The following is a 16505-nucleotide window of genomic DNA, read 5'->3' on the forward strand; positions in this document are numbered from 1 at the left end:
GACGCGCAGGCTCAGCGGCCATGGCTCACGGGCCCAGCCGCTCCGCGGCATGTGGGATCTTCCCGGACCGGGGCACGAACCCGTGTCCCCTGCATCGGCAGGCGGACTCTCAACCACTGCGCCACCAGGGAAGCCCTGCAGATGGCTTTTTACATGTCCTGTTCTCAAAGTTTCAGATGTCCAATTGCCAGTTAAAGAGTCAACATTTTGCATTCTCCCCGTAGGATCTCTCCCTGAGCCATTTAAGTCTAAATGGCCTAAACTCTCCTGGGCCTCCTCTCTTTGCCTACTTCCCCCAGCTTCGTTCTTCACGGGCCTGTGCAAGGGCTCGGCACAATTCCAAACACCAGCCCTATCGCACCCACGTCTGTGCACCAGGACAGCAAACCTTCGAGTCTTGAGCACCCCAAGACTTTTTGCTGAAAGATCCCAGGCTCCCACCTTGGCCCCATCACTAGCTCTGTGAGTCAGCTGACATCTGTGATCTCAAGCTCTCTCTCCTGTAAATGCAGTCCAGCACTTTTTGACTCCTGAGACAGGCTATTTTAGGTTTCGAATTGGGCACTGACTGGCGGACCATGGGATGGTCAGGGGGTCTTGGGGGAGACTCCCGGGAGGTGAGGGGGAGGCATTCTGGGGGCTCAAGGCAGCTGCTACGTACCCGCCGGTACAGAAATCATTAAAAATGTGAACAGCCGGCAGCTCACGCCACTGCATGTCAGCCCTAGGTGACAAGGTGATGTGTAGAACCTGCTCTGTTCCTTTGTCTCCTCACCTTTAAAGCAGACGAGATGCTGAGAAAATGATCGTTACACTGATGATAAGAAGGGCAGCTGCCACGGGGGCGCTCTCCACGGCCAAGAGGCTCCCCCCGACCATCTCAGTGAGCCCCCAGTGCAATGCCCCCAGGAAGACGCTACTTGGTGAAGGACTCAGGTCCAGAGAGTTAAGCTTAAAGGAGACCATGCACAACGTGGCTAAAAGCAAGGTGGCAAAAATCCCATCTCCCACGCTCACTAGCTGTGCCACCCAAGACGAGTTATGTAACCCCGCCTTGGCCTCATTTTGCTCCTCTGTAAGCGCGACTAATGACCTCCTTTGAGGGCTGCTGTGAAATTCAGCGCGTTGGTGGCTCCGGTGCACCAGTATCTGGCATCGGGTGAGCTCTCAATAAGTGGAATAATAACTTTTATTTCTATTTTTATTATTATTGCCCAAGGTAGTAACAGTAGCGTGGCCTTCCTAGTCTAAAACCCTATTAATTTACACGACATTTCACACACAAAGGGCTTTAATAGATACCATTTATAATTTGCCTGTGAGTGATAAGGATACGTCTTATCTGAAGTACAAGGTGGGTAATGTGACGGCAGGAGGCGAGGGGCTCGCAGGGCCTTCAGGGAGGGCCTGGCTGCGGTGGCTGAAGACCCCCGGAGCTCGCGCGTCAGCTGCGCTGGCGGTCGCTCCTGCCCTTTTGCCCTTGCATTTGTTCAGTCCCTCCCAGCTCCTCTAGGAAGGGCTCAGCCAGAGGGACCTCTGGGGGCCCTTCCATCTAGTGGAAGCCTGCTCTCTCCTCTGTTGCCAGCACGTGTCCCAGAAAGCAGGGCTATGTCTCTCTGCTTCGTCACTGTGTCCCCAGCTTCCGGGGCAGGGCTGTGATGCAGCAGGTACTGGTAAGCAAGTGCGGAATGGGTGGAAGAGGAACGGATAGGTACAACAGGGTGGGCAAGAAAGGGGCTCTACCTGCTCCAGGCCTTACCTGAATCCTAGCTCATTCCAGGGCGGTGCCAGAGGTCAGACGAAGAGAGTGTGGAGAGGCCCTAAACCAGCTCCACTAAGAGCGATGCAGGACAGGCCCCACACCCTCCCCTGCAAACCCAGGCTTGCCCTGAGGCCTGCTCGGGCTCAGAGCAGGGCAGCAGGGCTTCCGAGGGGGGTCAGCAGCTGCACTCTCGCTCTCCTGTCCTTCTCTAGGTGACTGCAACTGGGCAAGGCTCTTGGCCTCAAAGGAAGCCAGCCCTGGGCAGCCAGCGCCCAGGACCCACTGGGCCAGCTCAGTGCAATCCGACAGCGAACAGCCTAAGGCAACGGTGGGGACAGCACCTCTGGTCCACAGAGTGTCTGCCCGTGACTCCCTAGGTCTGGGAAGAAGTGGCATCAGCTTTTCAGTGCTAAAGTCTGTTGTCCAGCTGTCCTGGCCCAGGTAATAGGACAGCACCTGCCCAGATGGGGGCCACAGAATCATCAACAGAGGTAGGAACGCTAGGGAGGGAAGCCACGTAATGCTTCTGGGCCCTTACACTTGCTAATCCCTGGACGTGGAGTACCCTTCCCTCACTGGCTGCATGGCAAACTCCTATTTGCACCTCAAAACCCAGTTCAGATGGTGCCCCTTCTTGAAAGCTTTGCTGGCAGTCAGTGACTCTCCAACCCTGCCACCCCTCCCCCCCGTCAGACCACAGGGGGATACATCTGGCTGCCTGTGCGACGCCCCTCCAGGCTCTGACCTCCTCACTCGCTTTATCAGGATCCCTTCCCAATGCCCAGAGAGGATCGAGCCCCCGGCAGGTCCTGATGACACTGTCCAGCACACTACCGAGAATGCGCTCTCATGGCCCACCCCCAACGGAACGCACCGGCAGCACAGGCAGTGACCCCATTGGTTGGGTCTCTCTGAGGCAGGGGATCCAAGCTGACCTGGACTCGGGGAAGATATCTCGGGGTAGGACTCTGCTCGTCTTTTCAGCCTGGGGAGAAGGAGGGAATGGGGGCCCATCTTGGCCTTCTGGTTTGTCCTTGGCTGTCCTAGACGCATGAGCTGCCCATCCCTCAGGCCTGGCACTGCCGTCTGCCTATAATCTCACACTCTATTATTTGTTGTTGTTGTTGTTTTGGTTTTAATGCCTGGTCAGTGACCCTCTCAACAATCTGTGAGGAAGGGGATAAGACAAGGAGATCAATAGCCCCATTGGACAGATGGGGAAACTGAGGCCCAGAGGTGGCCTTACTGTCCCAGCAAGCTGGGGACAAGAACTCAGTCTCCCGACTTCCCTCCTGAGAACCGGGGTCTCTGGCCTTGGCACCCCGAGTCACGTTTCCCTTTTTCATGCAGAGGAGTTTCAAGAGGCATGGAAACCTGATGGAAAGTGAAACCCGCAATCCCATCCATTCAGACTGCTCCAATTCATTTCCGCAAACATTTATTAAGTGCCTATTAGGCACCACGCTCTGCTTTCATCATTTGGGAATAGCGTCAGCCCCTGATTTTCTATGCGACGGGAGGAGCATGGGAGGGCGGCCCATCCACAGCTCATGCCAGAATAGGGGTGTGCTGCAGAATTTTACTTCCTCATTTTCTTTTAAAGCAGCAGCTACACTGTCCTGACTAAGCCTGGCTTTAATATTCAAATGAGGGATAAGCCCCCAGTGCCCACAGGGCCAGGTGGCGTGGGAGTGGGCTGGCCACAGGAGGCGCTGGCTTGTGATTGCAAATCTGCCTGTGGATCCAATCTGCGAAGGGGGTAATCCCTAAAGACGAAGCTCTGGGCTGGAGGGAGGTGCAGATTAGAGGGCTGGTGACGAAGCAGATGTGTGCGGGCTGCCGTGTCAGGTGGGGCTTCCCTTTACAAGGGAGCATTTCTGTTTACAGTGCTGAAACATCTAGCTGCGGGCGCCTGGGACTGTGGACATGTCAACAGGCCTGGGGAGCCGACCATCCCATCCTGGCATGTCCAGGTGGGCTCCCCTACCCGTCAGGAGCCAGCCATCCCTTGCTGGAGGGCTCCGTTCTGGAACCCAGGCAGAAGCCCCGAGCCAGGCGGCACTGGCAGAGCTGAGGACCTACCGCGTCAGGGCATACCGGGGTTCCCCCTGAGGGCATTTCTGGGGTAGGGGGTGAGGAAAGAGCCCCTTCCAAACGTAAGCAGAGGAAAGTCCTGAGGTTTAAACAGACACCCGAGTGAGGTGGTGGCCACTGGTTTTGTGATTCCACCACAGTGGCCATGGAATCGCCTCCCCTGACAGTCACAGAGGCTGGGAGGGAGGCCTGCTCCTCTCTCTTCAAGAACTTGACCAGAAAAAGCATCACTTTTTCTGGTGGGAGTACGAGCACAGGTTTCCCGAGTGGGGGCTGAGCACGAGGGTCTCCGCCATGTGGGTGGGCTGGGGGAGGGGTGGACGGAAGGCCTCTGGAGTCGCTCCCTGCAGTGGCCCAGGTTATCCATCCAGGCAGGGCCCCAGGCCTTTGGCGTGGCAGCTATCAGCACGTCTGAACACTTCACGCGTGCCGTAAACCGGAGGGAACTGACAGGTTGGTGTGAGCTAGCTCAGGACGCAGCCCCTTGCCCCGGGCTGCTTCCCCCAGTCATCTGGCACAAGGCAAACTCCTTCCCCTTCCAAAAACTCGGGCCCTCTTCCCTCTGCTTTCCACATTCAAGCCACGGCCCTCAGGATAAGACAGACCACTAAGACTTGGTCTTTGCTCAAAGACTAGACGATGTGACCGAAGCTTACACCGCAGAGCCACAACTGAAGATGGGCTACAGCAGCTTCTCCGCCAGAGAGAACAGGGTATCCTTGAGCTATGGCGCCTCTCCTCAGACCACACCCCCTCCCTCGGTGTGGAACAGAATGACCATCTTTTAGAGGGACCAAAACTCAACCAGCACCTGAGAACCATCCATCATTAGACTGGAGACATGGAAGGCAAAATGCGTGGTGAGCAGCTGTGAGTTCCGGATCCAGCAACCACGCAGGCATCACTAATCAACCACAGCTCCCTTTCTGCTGAGCTAAGACTTGGCCTCAAGATCATTCTTAAGCCAGTGCTCCAGGAAGCCAGTCCCCATCAGTCAACATCAGCACCTGAACGAAATCTGCTTTCCATCACTGAGGACGTAGAAACACAAACTGGTACTTCCTGAACCAGAGTCCCAGGGTTTCCCCGCCTGGAACCTGTACCACCCGGCTGTTCCCACACAGTCATCCTAGGAGGGAGATGGCAGCACTGAACCAGGGATGCTAGCCTGACTCTCCGGGCTGCCCCCAGTGCCCTGTGTCTGAGGTCACTTCAGTAGCCAAGGCTGTGGCTCAGACACTTTTTTGACGGTTGGGGCTGCATTAACCCTGCTGTCCCAGTAGAGCTGAAAGACCCCCCAAAGGGCCGCAGCCAACCTGAGGCAGGGGGAGAGGAACAGAGCCCCGAGAGGAAGAGGCAGAGAGGAGGAGAGGCAGTGCAGAAAGAGGGGAGCATTCTTTTGAACTCACCCACATGGGTCCCTCACTGCCCCCCTCCCCCTGCCGCCCCCAACCCCTTCTGACTCACTTTGGAAATCTGACCACATCACTCCTCTATCTAAAATCCTCTAAGGGCTTTTCATGTGTTTTGTGGATCAAATGTGAGTTCCGGAACCTGCCCCCCTTTCTAACCTTGTCTCCCCTGGCCCACCCCCATCCCATTAACTGCTCTTAATCCCTGGGACCTGCACCGCAGTCCCTTTCAGGTTTGTGGCAGAGATTGCTAAGTGTCCCCTAATAAATATTTCACTCTTCTTCCTTAATACCAGAACCCCGTTTTTAGCTGGCACATGGTTACCAGGAATAAAGACATTCCTGAGGTTCCTTTGCAGCTAAAAGTGGCCATGTGACTAAGGCCTGACCAACGGGATCTAAGCAGAGTGCCACACATAACTTCTAAGAAGTGTTATTAAAGGGAAGAGATGTGTTCTTCTGGGATGAGTACGTAATGGCTGGAGCCTGAGCAGCCTTCTTAGTCTATAAGATGGAGTCTTACGTTGAAGAGAATAGGACACAAAGATAAAAGAAACCCAGACCCTTGATACTGTGGAGCCACATCCAGGCTTCTTTCACACTGGAGAGAAAAAACAAATTCTTATTTTGCCTAGGTATTATTATATTGCATTTTCTTTCTTTAAAAAAAATACTTGATTCAGTGTCTAAGCATGTCATTTCTCTACCTGGGATACACTTCCTTCTCTTCTTTCCCCAGCTAATTTTATTTGACTTTGTAAGACCCAGTAGTGGTGTCACCCCAGGCAGGACCAACAGCCCGTCTTTGTGCCCTTATAGCAGAGAGAGATTCCCTCTGTCTAGCTAAGCACCTGTCCCATGATGCTCGATGGGTCTGATCACTGGCTGTCTCCCTCGGCTGGGTCGTGAGCATCCTGAAGGAGCTATAGCCTTGTGCACGTCCAGATATTTGGTACCTGATGATCAGTACATGGGGAGGGAGGAAGGGAAGAGGAGGGGTGAAGCAAAAAGTCCCAGCAACTCCCTTGGGGATCCTCAATCATTCCTTTCACTGATAAGTAGATCCCCCAGCAGGCCGCTTCATCGGGGGTGACGAGGAAGAGAAAACCGCTCTGGAGGGTGGCAGAATAAGAACACCAATGCCCACTGTTTCTGAAACTTCCAGTTGCATAGCATTCACCAATTTACAGGGCATGTTCGCATATACACATCACCCTAGGTAATTCTAAAAACCGAACTCACTAGGCACTGTTATAATCCCGAGGGCTCAGAGGGCTAAGTCCCTTGCTCGAGGTCACGTGGCTACTATGTGGCCAAGTGACCTGGAAATGAGATCTTCTAACTTCATGTCCAGCAACACAGGTGCCTCCTCGGACCTGCACCGTACAGGGGAGTTAGGAAAGCAAGCTACGTGCAAACCACACGTGGGCAGGTGTGCACAGTGCGTGCACGGGCTCACACACACCTGGTGCACAGGTGCGAGGGGCTCCAGGTGTTCGGTGGCATTTTCACTCGGGGGCAGGGGGTGATGGCAGAGGAAGGGGGCACGGGAGCGGACCGAGCAGCTGCTGCATGCAAACGCTCGGCCACGGCTCAAGGACAGGGCCACCTCGAGCAAGTGCAGGGGACACGAGGAAGCAGGGAGGGCTGGGGGCAGGCGGCAGCCAGGGGGAGCGCGCATGCTTTCGGAACCGCGCTAGGCTGTCACTGGTACTGGTTAGTTAGTGCATTCACCTCCCCCGGAGCGAGAGCAGGACACTGTCGGGCTAAGAGACGGCAGCACACAGCATGTCCGTGGTAAACAATTTATTTTTCTACCTCAGTTGCTTACAGGGGTAAAAATAAAACGGCAACAGGGAGAAGCACAGACGAACTATTTACAGAGATGAAAATTCACAAGGGCTAAAACGTCTGTGAGGCAAGCATATACTAGGACAAGTTCACCAAAGCAAAGCAATTCATAGCAGAACAAAATAAAGAGGAAAAAAGCCATACAGATTAAAAAGGAAAAACAGCACTCATGAAAAAGCCTGAGGGAAAATAAAAGGAAAGGAACCAATGATTGCATCAAGCATCTTTAATGAGATGAACACAACTGCACAGGCTGGGTCTAAAGGACACTGACATTCAAGAGGATGGACTGAACGCATCCGACGGAAGCACGCAGGTCACTTCTCACAAACCCTGAGCGTGAACAGGGGTGACTCCCGAGGGCCCAACTGAGCTGTACTTCGTTAATCCAAGAGAGTGGGGAAGTGGACGGAAAGGAAGCCCTTCTGGGGGTGACCATCAGGGGTACCGACCTGATCAGGACAGACCCTCTGTGTTCGTGCCCTCTGACCCCAGTGGGCCAAGAGGCCCTTGATGCCAGCAGGGAATGCAAGGCCAGTAGGCAGCGAGGTGAGGGCAGAGGTGCCAGGGCAAGAGGGAGCCAGTGTGGATCGGGGCCCACAGGGCCTGAGATGTGGCAGCACCTGGGTGCCTCCACTGTCCCTTCCTGAAGACAGATGTGCAGTATTATAGCAACAACCACTGAGGGACTGGCCCCCAAAGACAAAGACAACCAGATAATGTTTATATAATTTTTCTTCCAGATTAGATCGTTCACATTAGTATTTATAGAATAGTCTCTGTGTGTGTGTGTGTCTGTGTGTGTGTGTTCACTTCTGGTTCTGTCCGCCACAGGACACAGGTGCTCCAAGTCACATATCCCCAACCCCTGTGGGCTCCAGCACTTAAGAGCTCACCCATGAAATGCCCCAACAAGCCTATTTGGTGATTATTTAAAATAATTTGAGGCCTTCTTCCTAGATGCCCTTGAGGAAGGCTCTACAAAGTTTGTGAGAAGTTTCCCCCCGGCCCCGTGACATTCTGGGAGGGTGGCAGGTGGAATACGTGGGGAGGTGTCCACCAGTGCATACGAGACGCAAACTGGGAGGGGACTGGAGAATAAAATTGCTTTTAAAAAACTGAAAGAAGCATTGAGGACAGGAGTCTTTTCCAAGAATTAAAAATGAGAAAAAGGACATTCATTCCAACAGGCAGCTACGACAGTGTTCAGTGGGCACTGACAGCAGCGGGGTGGCCCCGGCAGGGACTGTGTCCTCTCTCTAGTAATGGTAGCAAACCCCAATTTGTTATGCCTCTCTTAAGAGCTAGTTGATAAAAATTATGTCTTGTGAAATCGGCAAGTAGTCTGCAAAGTGAAATAAGAACAGAAATTAACAGATTGAACTGAAACGAGGGTCCAGAGGGGGGAAAAGAGAGGAGACCACCGATCAGGATCGTGATAAGTCCAGTCCCCTCACCGACCCACGAGCGCTGGGCTGGGAGTAAGGGGCACGCGGTGGACCATCGGGGCTTGGGAAGAAGGAGCCACGTCCACGGTGGCTGGTCGGCACTCAGTCTTTCTGGAAGAGAACTACTCCCACTCGAACAGTTATCTGAAGCCCATAGCCCCCTTTATTGGAGCAGCTCTCCTTTATTCTCATAGAAGCCTAAGGTGGGCAGAGACAGGCATTTCTTAACACCAACTGTGCAACCGGAAAGGTCTGCAGCAAGCCCGGGTCACACAGGTAAGGCAGGGACACCAGCAGATGAGATGGGGATTCACAGAAGGGGCCAACTCAGGTGAAGAGGCGGCGCCTTCCTGCAGGGGATGCAGGATACTCGGCGTGTGGTGAGGACACACAGGATGCAGCCCTCAGCAGCCCTCCAGGACGGGGGTGTCCTTCCGCTGCTCTTAGCTACCTTGCATCACCCCACAGGATGGATTCAGGAAGGGCTGGGAGGGGTGCGGGAGGCACACGCATCACAAGAGAGACGAGGTGGGCAGTGGGTGAAGTGGGCACCACCGAGAACATGGAAAAGGAAGACCACGAAGAAAAGACACCAGGGCAGCGTGGCGGTGATGAGATCATCTGTGCTGACGTCGCTGACTCACAGGCATGGGGAGGGGGTCAGCAGAGCCACCCTGACAGGGGCGAGGAGAGGGCGGAGTTGGGTTGCCCTCCCCTGGGTCACCCCTCTGCACCCCAGCCCCCCCGGCCAGATCCACTGAAGACATTCCTTACTGGCACAGGGCAAGAGACTCACGTCAGGACGCTGCAAAGCTTCCCCGCCCCTGAGGCCGAGGCTCCAGGAGGAGTCTGGAAACCCACAGGGGCACCTGGGCTCTGTGTGCGAGAATCCTCGGCTGCTCAAGGCTCCTGGACAGCAGACAGAGCTACCTTTCCACAGGAGGCCACGCCTCCAGGGGCAGGGTCACCCCAAGCCCATTCCATGTCCCTTTACCACCACCCTCCCACCGGCTCTGTTCCCAAAGCCCTGGCTTGTGGTGAAGGGCTAGGCACCTGGGGGATCCCATCTCATCCTACCCAGCCTCGGCTGGTCACTCTTGCATCTCTGTCTGTCCTGCATACATGTCCATCTAGGGCAGACCCAAGGATGCAGGTCCCTGGGACACAGTTCAACCAGATATTTCCTGGGCTGGCTCATGGGGCCCCGAGGGCAGGTTCTCAGATGAGACGGGGGCCTGAGCAAGGAGTCCCCCGAATTATACCGGGTTAGGATCCCTAACTGTTTGCTGGGACTAGTGCTACACTGAGGGGGCAATGGCAACCTGATTGTGAAGGGAGGTAGGCTTCAAGCACACAGAGCAGCAAGGCACTCTCACCGAGCCAGGATGTGTGACCCTGCACATCTTCTTATCCCCTGGGGAGGAAGGTAGGGGAGGGAAGGAGAGGAAAGGCTTCCCCAAAACTACCACCAGCTTCTGGGCTGAGCAGGACAGGCAAGGAATGGAGAACGGGGATGGTGACACACAAGGTCTCTCCAGGAGAGGCAGTGCACGCATGCACGTGCATGTGGGGACCAAGCACCCCTCATCATAACACACCTCTTCACGTAGGCTCCGGAACAGCTCCATCCAACAGAACTTTACGCGGTGATGGAAACGTTTATATTCTGCACAGACGGTAGCCCCCAGCCACGTGGCTGCTGAGTAACTGAAGTGTGGCTAGTGTGGCCGAGGAACCGAATTTTCCATTTTACTTAATTTTACTTAAATTAAATGTAAACCTTAGTAGCTGCATGTGGCTAGTGTGATTGTGCTGGACAGACGGATGCTAGGAAGATGATGGGGTATGGCAGTTAAGACCCAGGCCACCTGGGTCCCAATCCTGGCCCTGCCCCTTACTGGCTGTGACCCCCTGAACAGGGTTTCTACCTCTCCAGGCTTCAGGGTCCCCGTCCGTAGAAGGAAAATCTAGAGGAGGTGCAGACCGTGCCTGGCCCGGTGCTGGCTTCTCAGCTTGTGGTGTCTGGTGTCCTGCTTGGACAGGCCCGTGGCCACCTGAGCTGCCACGTGCAGCAGAGAAGCGGTGCGGAGGGCTCCCTTGGGGCAGCTGAGGGGCCCACCCTGGTGGGGAAACCACCCGGCCCAGGGGACACACTTGTGGGCAAGTCCCCCCACGCACCCCCCTCCACCTGAACTTCTGCTTCTGTACCTGCTGTTCTCTTCCGCCTCCCCCGCTATCAGAAAGGTGCACGGACCCCAGCGACCATCCTGCCCAAACCCCTCATTTCCAGAAAACAGAAGAGAGGCCCCGAGATGCTGGGTGACCTGCCTCTGGCCATGGGCAGACAGGACAAGAGCCTAGGGCTTCTGTTGCTGGTTGAGGATCTGTCCCCCACGGAGCATGGCTCTCAGTGTCCCACATGCCTCCTGACCTCCCCCGACACACCCCTTCCCCACCCGAAGCTCAGTCTGAGGCACAGGTGGGACCGGCCCCTCGTACACCGCACGCCCTGCCCTCCACTGCCTTCAGAGCGCCGTCCCCCAGGGCCATGTCCTGCTCGCCTTGCCGCCTTGCAGCTCAGGCCTCCGGGTTTAGGAGGATGACCAACCAGGAGTGGAAGCCCAGCTCCCTAGCGGCCCTGCCAAGACACAGAGCCCAGAGGGCGGAACTCTGCTCCTAGCATCTTCTCTACACCCCCCAGCTGTCCTTAGAACACAGACACCCCCGAGCACCCCAAAACACTCTTGCTGTACTCCAGGTCCGGGGAAGGCTGGTTTCCCCGCTTCTAGGGAAACGCAAGCCTCATAAAACATCACTTCCTTCACGCCCCTCCCCCATCCCCGCAGGACCACGGCCCCCGCTGCCCCGCAGGTGAGAGTCCCAGGCCTCCCGGTTACACGGAAGCTACAGCAGCCTGGGCACGTGAGTGGGTATCACCGGGCGCTCTGCCTTGAGTCTCTGACGCCCACATGGAGGGAAGGGAGGATCTAACCACCCCCCCGCCACCATCACTCAGGACAGAGAGCAGACCCAAACCCAAGAGCACACCCAACACACACGTCAGAAGGGCACCGGAGCCGGACGAGGGGAGGAAGGAAGGTGAGGTCTAGACAGCAAGGCATGTGAATGCTGGGGAGGCACAGGGTGACAGAAAACCCTGGGCCCCAAGTTCAGTCCCCTCCCCAAGGAGAGAGAACGTGGAAGAGGTTTCAGAAAACGGAGGGCAAGCAGAGGTAGGGCTCCTGTCTTTCCCTTCCCCCTACAAGCCACTCTCAGCCAGTGAAATGCTTCAGTTAATCAGAAACTGGGCTGCATCCTGACCTGGATACAAGGTCAAGTGGATCTGAAACTTAGCACCTGTAGGTCATTTCGTGAATGGATGTATGCATGAGTTGGTTCTCCTTAGGGGTCCCCCTCCCCCCAATGCAGCCCACCTCCCATGTCCCCAAAGCCCTGGGAGACAAAGCCACTCACCTGGGAACTGATAGCCATAGCTAGGAGCAAATCCAGGGTAGCCGCGGCCATAGGTTGCCACAAAGTTGGGGTAGCCTTGAACACAGAGAGAAAGACCACGTCGGTTAGTGCAGCTGCTTCAGGTTGCGGGAGTCCGAGGGAGGGCGGGAGTGAGACACAGTCCCAGTTATTTTCCTCCACAAAATTACTTGTCTCCCGTGGGGGTCTTTACCCAGGGCCTGGGTCACCCCTCGCCCGTGGCTGGGGCACTGCTGTCAGCCTGCTGGTGATTAGCCCGTATTTGGGCCGAGAGACCCCCAAAGCCCACGCACTTTCTTGAACCTGCAGAGTAAATGCCACAGGTTAGCCCCAGACCCTCGGCCAGCGCCGGGCGCTGACATTTGCACAGCTTACCCTGTGTGTACTTTACCTTAAGGCTATTGACAGTAGGAGATTAAAGTCCTTCGCCAGCACCATGGACAGAGCATAAGGAATGCGGGGTGGGGTCACAGTCTAGGGGCAAAACTCAGGGGCTGACTCTGTGCCTCTGGAAGTACACTGGGCCCAGTGAGCCATGGCCCGGGGGACGCAGGGACCAAGCCACGTCCAGGCAGGGACACTCCACCGTATCTTCCCAAGGCCCTGGGAGAACAGGGACGGCCTGGCTGTGCTAAATGTGCCCCACAAACATGAACCCAGAGCCTCGACGGGCATTTCCCAGGAAGCACGCTCCTTCCAGGCACCCGTCTCAGCAGATTACCTGGGGGTGCTGGCTAACCGAGGGGTGTCTGTGGAAACCGCTGCTGGACTGGGCATGGGGTGCAGAGGAAAGAACTGGCAAGTTCTGGTGTCCCTGTGGTCGTCTCCGATCAGTTACCAGTTACCAACCCCCCATGAGATGCCACTGCAGCTCCCTACCCTTCGTGGTGCCCACTCAGACCCTCACTCCTCACATCCTGACCTCTTGAGTTCGGCTACAAAGAAGGCTGGGGTAGCCTTCTGGGATGGAAATTCCACTGGCCATAGCAGACCCATGGCTGCCCTGTTCCCAGCCTGCCAGGCTCCCTTTGCTTCCCTCCGCTCAATACAGAAGAAACTCAGTCCATTCACGCTCTTAAGATACCACCCTGGCCAGCCTGCCACCTACTTTACCACCACCACCATTGCCAGCCTGACCTCTGCTTTGACCTCTGAGCGGGACGCCTGTGGCTGTTTTCAGCTGCCCAGCACCTGAACCCCCTTCTCTGTGTCTGAGTCTTGGAGACGGGCCTGCCTCCCATCGTGGAAGCAGAAAGGCCTCCCTCCTGCTCTTGCTGAGCCTGGCAGCTGGGAAGCAGACTGTGAACCCGGGCTGGGCCAGTGCAAGTCTTCTCCAGGTGCCAGTGGGGCAGAGGAGGGCGGCCGGTTCAGAATCTATTCTGGTGTCAGCAGCAGAGCCCGGGGTCCGCTGGTGGCAACAGTGGTCCCCTAACCAGGTCATTGCTGGCTGACTGCCCAGCTCCCCAGTTCCTGCCTGTTCCCCAGCCTTCCTGGCACTTCTGTCCGTTGCCCAAGCCCCTTCCAATAGCCTCTTTTACTGTCTACAGCAGCCAGAGTTATTTCTGTTGCTTTGTCACCAAAACGCTAGTAGAAAGCATTTTGATGGGCAGGTTTAGGACAGCCTCCACGCCCTCCAACCATAAGGCCCGTAAGTGGCGGCTTTCCACATGTATCCTTGCGGCTCCATACAGCAACTTAAACACCCTGAAGCCAGGCTCTGGGGTCTCAGCATCCACTTCCAGGTGGATTCTCACATGTCACAGCATTTTCTGACCCTGCAGGTGACGGCTGAACACCAGGATCGTTCACTAAATTCCAGCTTGGGTGCAGCATCACGACTTAGAGTTTGCGGGTCCTCCTGCTGCCTGTTCATAGCGCTTTTATGCTGAAGGCGGTCCAGAAATGGGACCCACCCACCTTCACTTTCCCCTGCTTGTTGGTATCACAGCTTTCACCTTGACCAGAAGATCTGTCATCAGACCTAAGACATTAGTTTGCTGGACTAGACATCAGGAGATGGGTTCCAGCCCTGCCTCTGGCCCAAGGCCACGTCATCGGGGTTCTTCCCTTCCTTCTGGGAGCTTGAGTCTTGCCATCTGTAGAAAGCTTTGCAGGTCCCCTGAAGTGCGGATGGGCCCCAATTCTCAGAGACCAGCTGTGGCTCCTTTCCCTCGCTTCGGCCAGAGCCTTTCCAAACTTGCAGTCACCGCTCACTGGCCAGTCGATCTGTTTACACCCCACAAGGGTCTTCCCGCTTGCTCTTTCTGCATGAGTTTATTTCCCAGCACTTGGTGCCCTGCTGACAGAGGGATGCCCAGACCAACCAGGATGACCCGGCAGCTTTGTCCTGACTGCAGAGGAACAGACCCCAGTGAGTCGCTGAGCTCTGGCACCCAACGGGGAAAGAGAGACAGAGGGACAAAGTATAGGGACAGAGACGGGGACTCGGGTGCCTTAAGTGGACACACACATACTGGCTCCTTCCTTGGTATTTATCTCATGGCTGGCCAGCCCAATTCTCCTCCAAATTAATCACCTGCTATCAAATCAGATCTTTCAGCAATAGACTTCTTACCATGATTTCAACAATATTGATTAATGAATTATATGCAAACAGCCAAGTCACTGCTGCCCAAGGGCTTTCCTAGTGAAAAATGACTCCTTTGCCTCTAACTTCAGTGCTGGGGGTCTTAAATATTTCAGTGTTAACGTGACAGCAAAAACCTAAGCCCATGTGTCACCTTCGAGACTCCCTCAGGGTGGGTGGGGTGGAGGGTGGTGGAACGCCCAGTCCCTCCCTGATTCGAGTCACCAGTATGATTCCATTGTATCTGCCTACTTCCTGGCACACTCGCAAGTCTTCACCAGGAATGAGGAAAAGCATGGTCAAGTTCACCCCAGTTGGGGGCCTCACCCCAATCTTCCCAGGCATGTCAAAATTGTCTCCTGTTCAACAAAGATGAGAATTTGGCATCTGCCCGAGGGGGGGCTCTTATCTCCGCCCCCCATCGCCGAACATCCTCTGGGTCGGGCAGATGAAATCATAAATTTATAATACAACATTACTTCAATTTTCCTCTTCATTTACTGCTGTGCAGTCCAGCTTTGCTCCAGCGGTACACAGCCCCAGCCACATGGGGGAAACCGGCTGGCTGCGTATCCATAGCACATTACAGCAGACCCACGCGCGCGCTCCATCAGGCCACATCACGTTGAGACGACCCGGCCACCGCTTCCATTAGCAGCCGGGCCCCTCCCTCACTGGCCACTGCACGATTTATTTGCTCCAGTACTCTGGGTGCCCGATCAAGCCCACAGTAATTATCTCTTGTCAAAAAAGGAAAAAACCAAGCCTTCTGCCTGGATGACCACCTTTCTTGCAGACAGGCTTTCCATTGTGGGGGAAAAAAAAAAAAATCAGAAATCAGCAAGAGAATTTGAAGTTGCCAGTTGGCTCATTTGGGGCACCCCCCCTTTTGGGATGCTGGCAGAATTCTCAGAATTGTGGTTCTAGATCTTTGTTCCAACCCTAGAAGATGTTTGCACATGACTCATCCTTTTCCAGGCTCTGTTACTCAGCTATTCAAGAGTCACAGAAAACGGCTCCCACCGGGCCCCCAACTTGAAAGAGACAAGAGACGGGGCTGTTTATCCAGGGAGCTGCCAGCGTGTGACACATCTGCTGCGTGGCGTGCAGAGCATTGCCTGGGGCACCACGGTGGCTCCATGAGGTCTGCATACAGACGCGACACCAAGTGCCAAGGGCCCTTTCCAGGCCATAGTCTACAAGGACGCTGGGCCCCCAGAATCATCCGGAGTTGCAGGGCTTCCTCCAGACCTGTGCTGGCCCATTAAAGTTTAATTTAGTTTAAATGATATAAAAAGCCCCATCTTAAATGCTCAACAGTCACACGCAGCTAGCGGCCACCATCTTGGGCGGTGCAGATATACGACCTTTCTACCATCGCGGAGAGTTCTAGTGCATTGTGCTGCTCTAGATGGAAAATGAAAAGCTGAATTCTGAGTTTCCTCTGTTCACTAGAAAACAGCTGAACAAATGGAGACCTCCTCGGGGATGACCTCAAACAGATATTTTGGGGAAAGACAAATCCCAGTTGAAATTACAAATGAGTCTAGGCATGCGGCTCTATGTTCCAGCCAATCTCCTTCTGATCAGTGAAAACCAGCAGATTAGAGCTCTTCATCCCTTCCAGACAAAAAAAAAAAAATTTTTTTTTTGCTTTCATTTCCAAGGGGCTTAATGTTGGGGAACACTGGGTCAGGATTTCACAGCGCTGCTTAGAATGCCTCTGGCTTTCTTCAGCTGGTCAGCAATGTCTCTCCACTTCTGGGACCGCAGGGTGAAGCTTTTCTTCAAAGCCTCAGCAATGAGGTATTTCTCTATCACTGCTACCAAACATGTTAAATAGTGTGTGCCCAGCGAGG

At 55.0% G+C, this 16505-nt stretch overlaps 1 protein-coding gene across 3 annotated transcripts in view; it reads right to left on the reverse strand.

Moving 5' to 3' along the window:
- Nucleotides 1-16505, reverse strand: part of MSI2 (musashi RNA binding protein 2) — a 388721-nt gene that overhangs the window by 37612 nt on the left and 334604 nt on the right. For all 3 annotated transcript variants that reach the window (XM_082861437.1, XM_082861436.1, XM_082861435.1), the window contains exon 10: nt 12042-12116. In XM_082861437.1, coding sequence (XP_082717563.1) covers nt 12042-12116 — 75 coding nt within the window. The remainder of the gene's footprint in view (nt 1-12041; nt 12117-16505) is intronic.

The sequence above is a fragment of the Leucopleurus acutus genome (genome assembly GCF_964270905.1).
Source record: "Leucopleurus acutus genome assembly, chromosome: 19".
NCBI classification, from domain to species: Eukaryota; Metazoa; Chordata; class Mammalia; order Artiodactyla; family Delphinidae; genus Leucopleurus; species Leucopleurus acutus.